Raw genomic sequence first — 13153 nt, 5'->3', positions numbered from 1 at the left:
TCTGACGACTTTTTCAGCGCCGGCAGCAACTCTGCTGACTTTTCCGGCACCGGCGGCTACTCCGACGACTTTTCAGGTGCCGGGACTAAACTCCGGTGACTTTTCCAGCACGAGTGACAACTTCGGCGATCACTATAGTTTTATTTATTTTATTTTTTTAAAAAAAATAAATATGAATGGAATTTTAATATTTTTTATGGTAATTTAATTAAGTTTTTATTTTTTATGAATTTTTAATTCAGATTTCTTTTTAATGTTTTATATGGTATTTTTTTCTAAAAAAAACTATATTTTTAGTTTGATTGGTTAGATAATGTCGTATTTAGTGACATTTACTTAACTTTAATAATTTTTCAATATTTTTAAAAATAGCCCAATATAAAATCAATAAAAATTGTAAATATATATGTAGTATGTTAGGCCCAAGTTTATGCATGATGAAGTGAGTCTCCAATGAGGCAGTATGGTCGGTGAGAATAGCATAACAACATTTGCATATTCTTGTCCAAAGAAGAGAGCTTGAATCTTCAAAGGCCCCACAAATCTTGTCCTTTTCCATAATTACATCTTTTTTTCCTCAAAAGAAAAGATAAGGTTTTTCCACCGTACCACATCCCCAATTTCCACCACCCAAACTCAACTCATCACCTCATTCATTTGATTTTACCTCCATTCCAAGTTTTCTTTCTTTTATTTTTATGTCATTTAATGTCAACAATTTAATTCTTTCTTTTTATAAAAACTCACATCTAATTAATCATCATTTATAGTAAAATTGTTGAAGCTTATTGCAATTTATTTTAAGAGTATATAATATTCATCATTTCATCAAATGCAAGTATATGTATTATGTAATGCAACACAACAAAATAAAAAATCAAATCAATTATTATTAGTGATAATTTTGAATTAAAGTTTTATGAACCTTATTAAATCTATAGCTCCAAAGTTCAAACTATGTCTCCTAACTTTCCTCATTACAAAACAAACATAGCATTTTTCGTAAATAAATGACATGTATTTAGGATGTATTTATAAAATCACTATGCAATCAAATTTTAAATTCAATGTCATTAAAAAAAAATGAATATAATAATAGTAACTTTTCTTATTATATTATTAGAAAAATTATTTTATGTATTATTTTTTAATTCTTTTTTAAAAAAATCTACAGTTTAGATTACTTCAATAGTTTTTTATTTCCATATTATTGTTTGTTGTGTGAATTTTAATAATAAGTTAAATTGTTTCATTAATTATTATATAAATTTTTGTAAAAAAAAACTGCTTAAAAGTAAAAATAATAATAAATAAAACTCTTATTATTATTATTATATAACAAAATAAAAAGTAGTAACTTTCCTTATTATAGTTACTTTTGGTGTTAGATACGTTAGTCTTTAGACATTCTAAAATAAAGGGCAACGAATGTATATACATACAAAATAAACTTAAATATAAATATTAATATTCAATATTTAATGTAGTTTATACTATATAGTATTAGTATATACACATACATTGTTACCAAAAGTCTTATCTTCAAATAACTTGCCTATTTCTATAAATTGACACAATATTAACATTTGAGCATTCCCATATTAATTTCAAATCAAATCTCCCAAACCACACACCACCAACATTATGAGTGTAAAAGACTGCGGCCACCACCATGACGAGCGAAAAAAAATGGTGCGCCGCCTCATCATGGCGGTGGCCGCCCTAATAATCCTCTTAGCTATGGTGGTATTTCTAGTGTGGGCCATACTACAACCACACAAACCCACTTTCATCCTCCAAGACGTGACCCTATACAACTTCACCACCACCACAGCCCCACCTTACATCCTAACCACCGTTACACAACTCACCATTTCCTCCAAAAACCCTAACGGAAGAATCGGAATCTACTACCAAAAACTTGACGTTTACGTCACCTACAGAGAACAGCAGATAACGGCCGCCACACTCCTCCCTTACAGCTACCAAGGCCACCACGACGTTGCCGTTTGGTCGCCGTTAGTTTTCGGTAACGCCGTTCCGGTCTCTCCTTATCTTCAACAGGTTCTCAGTCAAGATCTTAACTTTGGGTCAATGCTTATCGAAGTTAAGATTGAGGGAAGAGTGAAGTGGAAAGTTGGGACATGGGTCTCCGGCCGGTACCGGTTGGGTGTTAGTTGTCCGGCTTATCTCCGGTTTGGGAATCCCACCGGAGGGTTACCGACGATGGGTCCCGTCGTTAAGCTTCAGTTGTTTCAGAGATGCCACGTGGAAACAACTCTTGGTTCTTGATTTAATTTATTTGATTTATTAATTAATGTTTGTTTTTATTTTTTAAGGAAAAGAGAAATTAATATAAATGTTTCCTTTTTTATTATATTTAGCTATTATAGAGAAGAAAATATCATTTTAATAAATGGTGTTATGAATTGTTTGGCTATTAATTAATGTTTCTGTTTATTAGTAATACATGGTTGTTTCTTTTATGTATATGCATAATATTGAGTGGGTAAGGGTAACAATTACTTTGTTTTAAATTTTCCTTTTTTATTATTACATTTTTCTTTTCTAGACTGAAATTTATTAAATGATGCAATGCAAAAGTTTTGTTAATTAGTAGCATGAACATATATAATAGATCGATTACAATTTATTGAGTGGGTAAACAATTAATTTTATTTTAATTATTTTCCAATATATATTTGCTTTTTTTTTTTCATTTTTCTTATTACTTTTTTAAGACTGAAATTTATAAAAAGAAGCAAAAGTTTTGTTTTATTAGCATGAACATAATAGATCGATAATTACAAGGTACGTTATAAGGTTTATAGGTTTTGTAACACTAATTGGTAAGAAATGCTTTTGAAATAAAACATTTTGCAACATAGATTACATAATTTGACCAAATATTGTGAGGTTTTATCATGAAATTAATTGATAATAAGTAAAATTAATTATGAAGTACTTATAAATAACTAAAATATATATTTTTATGTTTAATGCATATATGAAATAATATTATCCAATAAAATCCATACTAAGTAGTGTGAATTGGTATGACTGAAAAATTTGTGAGCTACCAAAAAATTATAATGACAGCCTCATAAGTGATACTGAATTTTAAAACACAACTTGTTCTTTTAGAAACAAGAAATTCAGCTTCAAATTGTTCTATTTTTATTACCTGTAAAAATTAACTTTTTATTGTTTGAATATAAGAGATGGAATTCCTTAAAAGTAGATTAATATCATTACACTAAAATTACTTTTAACATAATTAAGTATAATTTTATTACATCCAATCCTATAAATAGCCCTATTTTTAATAGGCTAGACCTTGAATTCTATGCAGATTCGTCTAATTAATCTGAATCGTGAATATAAATAAATAGAGAAATGCTAAAAGATAACAGTGGTGTCTAGCATCCTCCTATGTGTTAATATCGTTATTGGTCCAACTAAGTATCGAGTTCCATATAATTTAATATAATAGCTTTTAGGGAGTATATATCGCTAGCCAATTGCAACGCGACATGTCAAGAAAGTGCTAAACACCACTAGTGTCTAATAGCAATGCTCAAATAAATACTAGCTAATTTATTTAATTTTCTATATTTATATATCAGTTGACAATTGACATGTGCTAATGACAAGTATAGCAACAACGACTAGCTAAGTAGATAAATGTAAATTATGACATTAATTTTGATAATGACTTTGTAATAAGAAAATGAGATTTGGGGTTTCCAAAAGTAAAAGAGTTGACAAAATAGGTCTATGTCGATCCGTGTCTTGGGGGACCATATTTTTTTGTTGGGATTTGGGTGAATTTATATTATAGCAGCGTTACGTACTTAATTGTTTAATTATTAAAATATTAGTAGGACACACAGAATTAAGAAATTAGTATATATTAATGAATAAATAAACACATAAAGTACTAGATATATATACTAGATATGAATTGATTAGTTTCAGAGGACGTGTTCTTCGGATGAACTACAGCAAATTAAGAAATCACGTTCATAATTACAATACCAATAATTAATTCTTAGAGACACCAAGTACTAGGTAAAATATTAATTAGTCATAAGAAAAATGAATCAATGAGAAATGAAGAGATTGTGAAGCATTAGAATATTATATATTGATTAATAAAAAAGCTCCCACAGTATCAATATTAAGATATTGGCATGTTTACTAATAAGTAATGGGAATCAGTAGTAAGTTAATCATTCTCTTATATTTGTTTACTTGCATTATTAAAATTAGGAAAGGGAGAAGTTGATTAAATAAGGGAGAAAAGAAAGGGAGAACTTCTCCCACCAATTTTGTAAGGAATGCCATTAAGGGTAATGGATTTTTATTATTTTTATTTTATTTTTTAATATTAAATATATAATGACAATTTTGTCCTTTAAAATATGTCTTGCAAAATAACTACCATATAATATAGTTTAACTCAAAAGGACAATTTAGTCAATTTAAGCATTCCGATTACGTTTCCTAATAAAGTAAACAAGATAAATCACAACTATTCCATTTCTAAAAAATTTTAGTAAACAACATATTACAAATATTGATTCCGATTATTTTTCATTTATTCCGTTACATTTCTCCATTAATTTATTCCGATTCTGATTACTGTATAGTAAACGTGCCATAAGGTTAATTGTATAATCAGTATTACCTGTAATATCATCAGACCATAATAATATAAGATGAACATAATGTATTAATATGATTGGAGTCATGGAAATATTCTAAAATGTCTATGGTCAGCAAATTGGGCCAAAAACAACTAACTCTCTCTTATTAGAAATGTAAGTCTATTAAGTCATTTTTCGCTCCTTAAATTAGGGGTATGCCTTTTTATTAGAAGTAGAGAAGAGAATGGTAATGGATCTTAAACTACTTTAAGTAAAGGGAAATTTACACTCATTACTGTTTTTTCCATTTTTTTTTTTCATTTGTACTGTGACACGGTAGAATTTACTTTTGTACTGTTTTTTTTTTTTGGCAGTATATTACCTTTGCAAGCCTTTGCAAACTTTAAATATATATATATATATACTAGAAGAAAGGTACGTGCGAGGCACGTATACTTCGTTTTATGTTAGGTGTTTTCTACTTTATTTACAAATAATATAATAAATAATTGAAGAAAAAATATTATTAGTTATTGTTTGAAATTATTTTTAATGTATACAATAAATAAATAATACATTTCACATTAATTAATGTAAATAATGGTATTACAAATTAAAAGTATACTGAATGCAATATATTAGTTTTAAGAAATCTTGATTATCTAATTGCAGATTGTTCTCAAATTAATCCAAAAATAAACTTAAAATTAATATTTAAAATATTAATTAAAAAATATCGTACTTTTAAAAAATTTAAAACATTTTCACACAACATGAATTAAATAATTGTAATTAAAAAAACAATAAAAATATTATATATATAAATACGATATAATAAAACAACCTTTTAATCTTAAGCTTATAATTAAAATCTAATCACAACAAGCTAATAAACTTTTCGTTGTTGATTGAGACCACTAACACATCTCACTCGTAGGTACCATTGCTTCTAATTGATATTGGTGCCACAAAGTGAAGAAATCAATAATCAATACTTCACAAAATATAGGATTTTTCAAGAAAATAAAATGAAGATACGAAGCTACTTGATCTTTAACCAACAGAATAAACACTTTCACAAAGTTGTTCTACATTTAGCAACAAAAATCATCAAATTGAATTTATACAGATATATAAAACATAAATACAACTGTTGTATTCTTTTACAATGAGTCAATGACTACAATAATGATCACAATTGTTTTTTTATTCATTAAAACCCAATAGCCATATTGGAATGTCAATGTTCCAGAACCATTCCTATAAAACACACATAGATTACCTACATAAATATTTCTCTCAAAAGACTCAAATCTTGAAACATTAAACTGAATCATTTATCATAATCCACCAATTTTTAGAGTTTCTAAACAATCAAAATATTAATCTCAATATTAAGTATTTATTGAGATTAAAAGAAATAAAAGATTGCAAATAATTGAAACACAAAGAGGTAAGCATAAGAATTTTAAAAATATTGAAGAATCATTATTCGACTTCAATAGATCCTTTTGTTTCTGTAAAATGTCAATTAAACTAAAACACTAATGTTCCATGATCATACATATATATATATATTTATATAGAGAGATAGAGAGGGGATTTTCTTAGTCTTTTTGTTTTCCTTCTCAACCTTTTCAACTTTCGGTTTGAACTAAAGGCACCGTTCAAGCAACTCCATAGCTATCTTAGCTTAGTACTTCTCCTCGTAAGGCTTCTTTCCTTTAGCAGTGACAATTTTTTATTTTGAACCCACAATATTGGTAATCTCTCTCAGAGATTCAAGATACTCCTTCTAAATCTGCTTTTGAAATACCAGATAGTTTTACAAAAACTTTCAATAAAAACTTCACAATTTCTTTATAAGTTGAATATAAAGGGATTAAAAAATTGGCATAATACCTTCTTATCTTCAATTATTAATGCACGGAACCGCAGTTGCAAACCAAGAGCATAATTGTAGATCTTGTGATATGAAATTAAGTCGTAAAACAAGTACGTAAATATTCTATATATCTGAAGCAATTTCATAATCTCCATGCTAGACTTAAATGCTTCCTTTTCTCATTTAATATAAATATTTATGTATGATAACTTTTCTCATTAAATACTTCGTTTAGCCTTTCCTATAATAAACAATAAATACTCATAATTTTTCATTTTGAAATTATATTGTTTACTAAAAAGGAAACTTAGATAACCAATGATTCAGTTTTAAGATCAATATCATCTCGAATATATAATATGTGCAACTTGTGTTATGCAACTTCTTTTAAATAAAAATAAAAATATAGTCAAGCTACTAATACCACTTCAAATCTTAAAATTGAGTTGAAACATACCAAGAACGAGCTACTAAAGCAGAGGACTAAGAGAGGAATTTTAGTGCATGGGAGAGAAGAATCGATTACCTCGTGTTTTATAAAAAGAAAATATCAATTCAAATATTAATGGGATTTATTTTATTATTATTTTATTATATATAAATAATATTTTATTATTTTATTAAATAAAAATAAAAAGTCATTCCATGAATTTCTCATAAACCAAGAATTCAGTTATATAGGCACACTTTATATAGAATAGATATATATATATTATAAATTGTAAAAACGTGTGAGTTTTTTTTTTTTTTGTTAATTTTCTTTTAATTAAAATTATATTATATTTTAAAGGTATAAAGGTGTGATGTGACTTGTGTTGTCACTTTAGTGACATATATATTTTTTTTATTATTTTTTTAATTGAAATTGATGATAAAAATATCACCTAAAATATTTCAAACTCATTTCTTTCACTTTAATCTCACTTTTCCATTATTCTCTCTTACTATTCATCATCTTCTTCATTTTTTTCACTCTCTACTTCCTCAAGTTCTCTCTATTTCTCTCCATCAACATATAACTTTTTTATTTTTTTTCATGTTCAGTTCTTCTTCTTCATCTTCTTTTCTTTTCTTCTTCTTCTTTTTTTTTTTTAATTTTTTAAAATTCTTAGTTACGTTTTTTTTTTGAAAATATAAGAGTTAGTGTGGTTTTTTTTTGTTCTAATTTTCCAAAACTTTCTTGCAAATATTGTGCATTTAGTATTGAGGATGTGCACAACATAGTTAATTTTTGATCATTTTTTTCTTTTATTGTTTTATTTGTTTTAGTATTGTTTTAGTATTGTTTTACTGTTGTTTTTCATGATTTTTTTTTTCATGTTCAGTTCTTCTTCTTCATCTTCTTTTCTTTTCTTTTTATTTTTTTTTTTAATTTTTTGAAGTTCTTAGTTACGTTTTTTTTTGAAAATATAAGAGTTAGTGTGGTTTTTTTTTTTGTTCTAATTTTCCAGAACTTTCTTGCAAATATAGTGCATTTAGTATTGAGGATGTGCACAACATAGTTAATTTTTGATCATTTTTTTTTATTGTTTTATTTGTTTTAGTATTGTTTTAGTATTGTTTTACTGTTGTTTTTCATGATTTATTTATTTGATGCCGATTTCACTGCCCTTGCTCCATCTCGCTGGAATTAATAGGTATTTTCTGGGTGTTCTCGTGTTGTTGTGATGGTTCTGTATGTGAGTGTGGAAGATGGAGGCTATAAATACATTTCTTCTTCGTTCTCTTTAGCTATTTTTGTGGTTTTTTTCTTCTGGTTCTCCTATAAATACATTTGACGAGCTCACTCACAAGAGAGTTTTGAGGTGTGTGTTTCTTTTATATTTTTCTAAGTAGTTATATTTGCTTCATTTGTTTTTGTGTTGTTTCAGTGTTGTTTTAGTAGTTTTTTGTATTATAATTTTTTAGGAATAGACTTGCAAATATAGTTGATTTTGCATCTGGTGTTGAGGTTGTGCAGCAGATTGTTTGTTTTTTTTAATTATTTTTTTCTTTTGTTTTGTTTGATTGTTTTAGTGTTGTTTTACCGTTGTTTTGCCATGATTATTTATTGACGTCGATTTTACTGCTTTTGTTCAATCTTGTCGGAATTAATGGTTATTTTCCGGTTGTCCTGGTGTTGTTGTGGTGGTTATGTCTGTGATTGTCGAAGATGGAGGCCTCATACTTTTGTTTTGGTATTGACAGTATAAAAGAAAAAAAAAAGGGAGGACAGTATAAATGTAAATTCTGCCGTGTGGCAGTAAAATTGAAAAGTATTATCCCAAATCCAGTATTTTTGTAAAATTCCCTAAGTAAAATTAAGAAAATGGGCCCTTTTAATTTATTTTTTTTCTGACCTTTGATTTGCTTTGTCCTCTTTTATTTTTATCCTATTTTTTAAAGTCTATTATTTTTACCTCTTTTTTTAAACATTGTACCAATTTTGCCCCTGTCACTTCAAGATACTCTCCATGCGACTCTCTTATGTCAGGGTATTTTGGGTACAATACATATAAAAAGATGTATGTTTCAAATAAATATAAAATTAAAGATAAATTTGATTAATTGATTAATAAAAATGGTATTTTTCAACTTACCTCTACTTTGAACTTTATAACTAAATGAGGTATTGGGCTTTATGGCTGGACCTAATTTACAAACTATATTTCTTTTTGAGGAATTTACGCTGTACAACGAATTTTTGATATTAATTTCACGATTACCACCTTCCTTTATATTTCAATCATAATACTTTCCCATTTCAATTATTTTGGAATACGGGTATACACGCCAAAATTAAACAGCACATCAATACAAATAGGTGTAGTTTGACTTCTTTTTTTCTTTCCATTTGTTTTTTTACACTTTTTTTTTTATTTATTATATATGAAACACACCAATATTAATGATTTATTTTAATATTATAAAAACTTTCTCTATTTTTTTTTTATTTCTCTTTTTTCTTAAAAAAAAATTTAAAAAGTTTTTTTCTAATCACACTAATAATTATTTAAGTTAAAATATTATTATCTACCATTTTAATGAGAATCACATATTTTTTTCTTTTACTGTTATCATACAAAATGACCAAAATCAAAAGTAACATTTTAATTTCTTTTCTACTTAATTTATTGAAGAAAAAATAAATTTTCAAATACAACAAAATTTAAATGCCAATTATAATTTGATACGTTACTATTTTTTTTTATATAATTATTTCATATTTAAAAGTTACTAAATCATATTCTAATTTTATAAAATATTTTTTTACAAATTTTTAAAATAACTTATAAGAAAACAAGATATACTACCAAATTTTTCACTTAAACAAAATTCAATGTACCAACTAATTTCTTAGATTACCAAGAAGTATTTTATTATTTATTAGCTTATATTTTACATAAGTTTATTTTATAGAACAATTTTAGTAAATGTCTAAAAAAAAAGAGTAACCTTTATATTGTAATTTACATACACTTCTTTTATATAGCAATTTCAATAAATTTTTATAAAAGTATATCCACTTATCTCTTTTTTATTTACATCATATCGTTAGTTGGTTGAGCTCAATATCATCACGACCTACTTTCTTAACATGATCATTTTAATATATGGAAATCATATATTTCTTTGCTAAATCTAGAAAAATGATTGAAATAAAAAGTAACCTTTTAGTTTATTTTATATTTTGTTAACGAAAAAATAATCAAACTATAAAATTAAACGAACTTTAATAGATTACAATTTTTTTTCTTTCTAATTTGATATTTAAAAGTTACATAATAGTATTTTAAATGAATTTATCTTATTGAAACAGTACTGATAAATTCCTAAAAGAACTTATAAAGAAACCAAATAGTATCTTAATATTAGAATCGTTAATATTAAAAAAATTGACTTTACTAACTTTGATAAGTGTACTTTATCCTAACTCTTTAATTTTATCACACATGTTTAAAGGTAACAAAAGTTACTGAAAGAATGTGAAGCTATCTTAAACAACAATACATGGTTACTTTTAAATATGAAAATGATAATAATAAAATATAATATTTTGTGAAGTTAGTTGGTATAATTAATTAATTTTTACTTAAATTTACAGTTTATTTATTTTTTAGTTAACATAATATAAAAGGAAATGGTAGTGATGTCTAACTATTACGTATAAGGTGTGATATGTTATTGCAATTAAAAATTGGGCTTTAAAGATTTTAATTTAATAATTTTTGAGAAATCTCACTAATCATTAATAAAAAAAGTTACCTCATGGTGGTATTAGTACTACAGTTACTGGTGCCTACTGTTAATGCTCAAATATATGAATATATATAAAACAAATTATACTTTTTATTTGGATCATTATTTTTTGTGATAGCAAATATTTATATTTTTCACATATTAAAATAATTGTCTCGAAAAATAAATTGTAATAGTATGAGCTAAAATAAAATAATTAGTATTTTTTTTATTTAGTGAAACAAATATTTTTTTTAGAAAGATTAATAGGAAAGAAAATATATATATATATAATAAACAAAAAGACAACAGAAGAGATAACCAAAAAAAAAAAAATCAGCAAAAAAAAAGAAACTTGAAACTAGAATGGCAGGGTGTTTTCATGATTTGATGGCTTTATTTTTATGATTTCGGTATAAAATGCCTCAATAATTGTGTATTATTTTAGCTAATAGTATTTGTAGAATTATTTTATCATTTTCATATAAAAATAAAAAATTCCTTTTTTTTTTCACAAATGAGTGAATATACATTTGTTTGGTTTTTGGGCTCTAAGTTTGGGTGGGTTCTAAGTACGGGTCTAATTTGCTTGAGGGTCATGTATGTGACCATGCCAAGTGTGTGAAGAGAGTAGTGTTCATTAAAGTTTTCAACCCTTATTCCTTTATTTAGAATAATTACATAAGACACTATTTTTTGTTAAAAAAATATATTTTTACGTTTACAGATTTTTTTTTTTTTACATTTTTACGGTTTTCCATAAAAACAACACGAAATTAACAAGAAAATAACATAAAAATAACAAGAAAATAACATCTAAATAACATAAAAATAACAACAAAAAATAACATACAAATAACAAAAAAAATCAACAACAAATTAACAATAGTACAACATAAAAAGACCGTACTTTCTATAAACAAAATCAAAAAAATCGTAAAAATATCTAAAATTTCGTGAAATCGTATTTTTGTAATTTTTTTTTTGTTGTTTCGTGTATTTGTGAAATAACCTCATTTTTATTTGACGTGTAAGAGGATGAAATGTAATGAGCTTGACGCTTGACCATTGGTGAATCAATGTGATCTTGGAGGTATGTCTAATACTATGCCCTAATTAAATAGAATATTAAGATTTTTGGTTAGTACATGAGAATTATAATTTTTATTATTTGAATCTAATTTATGATTCCATAATATGCTCATTGTAAATAAAACCCTTGAATCTCTCCCAGATTTCATAAAGAGATTTATTGTCATGCTGGGTAAAGTTGTCGATTTCAGCTCTCAGCTTGGCAATCTTCATAGGGGGAAAGAATTTGGAAAGGAATTTCAGGGCTAATTCCTCCCAAGTGTTGATAGAATTGGATGGCAAAGATACCAACCAACTCTTGGCTTACTCCCTTAGTGAGAGTGGGAACAGCCTTAGCCTGATGGCGTTATCGCTAACTCCGTTCATCTTGAATTGTCTGACAAAGCTCTTCGAAGTTGGCAAGGTGCATGTTTGGGTCTTCTGATGGCAGTCCCCCAAACTGGACTGAAGATTGGACCATCTGCAGTATGGCTGGCTTGATTTCAAAATTGTTGGCACCAATGGCAAGTGATCTTATATATACAAGATTTGGCCCCTGTCAAGTTAGGAAGCAAATAGTCCCTTAGGCTACGGTCGTTGTTTTTGTGACCATTAGCTTGGTCTTCTACAACTCCCCATTATTGATATTATTGGCGTTGTCAGCTATGACTCCTTCTTGTTCAATCTTTATTGCAACTTTTTTCAATTTCTTCCTTCTTCTGTTTTTTTTACAAGTTTTTTTTATTTCAGGATCAACAGGTAATCTGACTGTTGCACCTTGATTTCTCATAAACTAGTTACACCTAAAAAAGATAGGATTCTAAAACAAACAAAATTAGTACTATAATTGAAAAAAAAAACCAAATTAGAACAAAATTTAATGTTTAATAATATTAACTATCAATCCTCGACAACGACGCCAGAAATTTATTGTGATATTTTGCACACGCAAGTGCACCTATCGTTTACAAGTAATAGACTCACCAAGAGTGAGGTCGATCCCACGATGATTGTAGTTAAGTATGTTAAATAAACTTTTACTTCTATTTGGCTAAATAAAATTAAGAATAGGTTAAAACTATAAGATAATAAAAACAGTGAAAGGAGAAACAATTTAAGGAAATTAACAGTTAATAAAAACTAGGGCTTCGATTTCAATTGTATTTATTGAATATGGCTTAATATGATTATCTTCCTATTATCAATTTCTATGCAATAGCAGGTTTACTAAAGTAATTTATAGTCTTCTCAGATATATAAATCTCAATCACATGCAAACTTTCTACTCTTGTGATAAAGTTAACATGCAACATGCATTAAACACAAAAAC

General features: G+C 26.6%; 1 protein-coding gene across 1 annotated transcript; it reads left to right on the top strand.

Annotated features, from left to right (window-relative positions):
* Window positions 1–1513: 1513 nt before the first annotated feature.
* Window positions 1514–2484, top strand: LOC115718796 (NDR1/HIN1-like protein 1). The gene has a single exon (XM_030647620.2). The coding sequence runs from the start codon at window positions 1645–1647 to the stop codon at window positions 2290–2292; it is 648 nt and encodes a 215-aa protein (XP_030503480.1). The 5' UTR covers window positions 1514–1644; the 3' UTR covers window positions 2293–2484.
* Window positions 2485–13153: the final 10669 nt, after the last annotated feature.

The sequence above is a fragment of the Cannabis sativa genome, chromosome 2, assembly GCF_029168945.1.
Source record: "Cannabis sativa cultivar Pink pepper isolate KNU-18-1 chromosome 2, ASM2916894v1, whole genome shotgun sequence".
NCBI classification, from domain to species: Eukaryota; Viridiplantae; Streptophyta; class Magnoliopsida; order Rosales; family Cannabaceae; genus Cannabis; species Cannabis sativa.
Note: the sequence above shows the minus strand (reverse complement) of the source record. Positions and strands in the feature narration are given on the sequence as shown.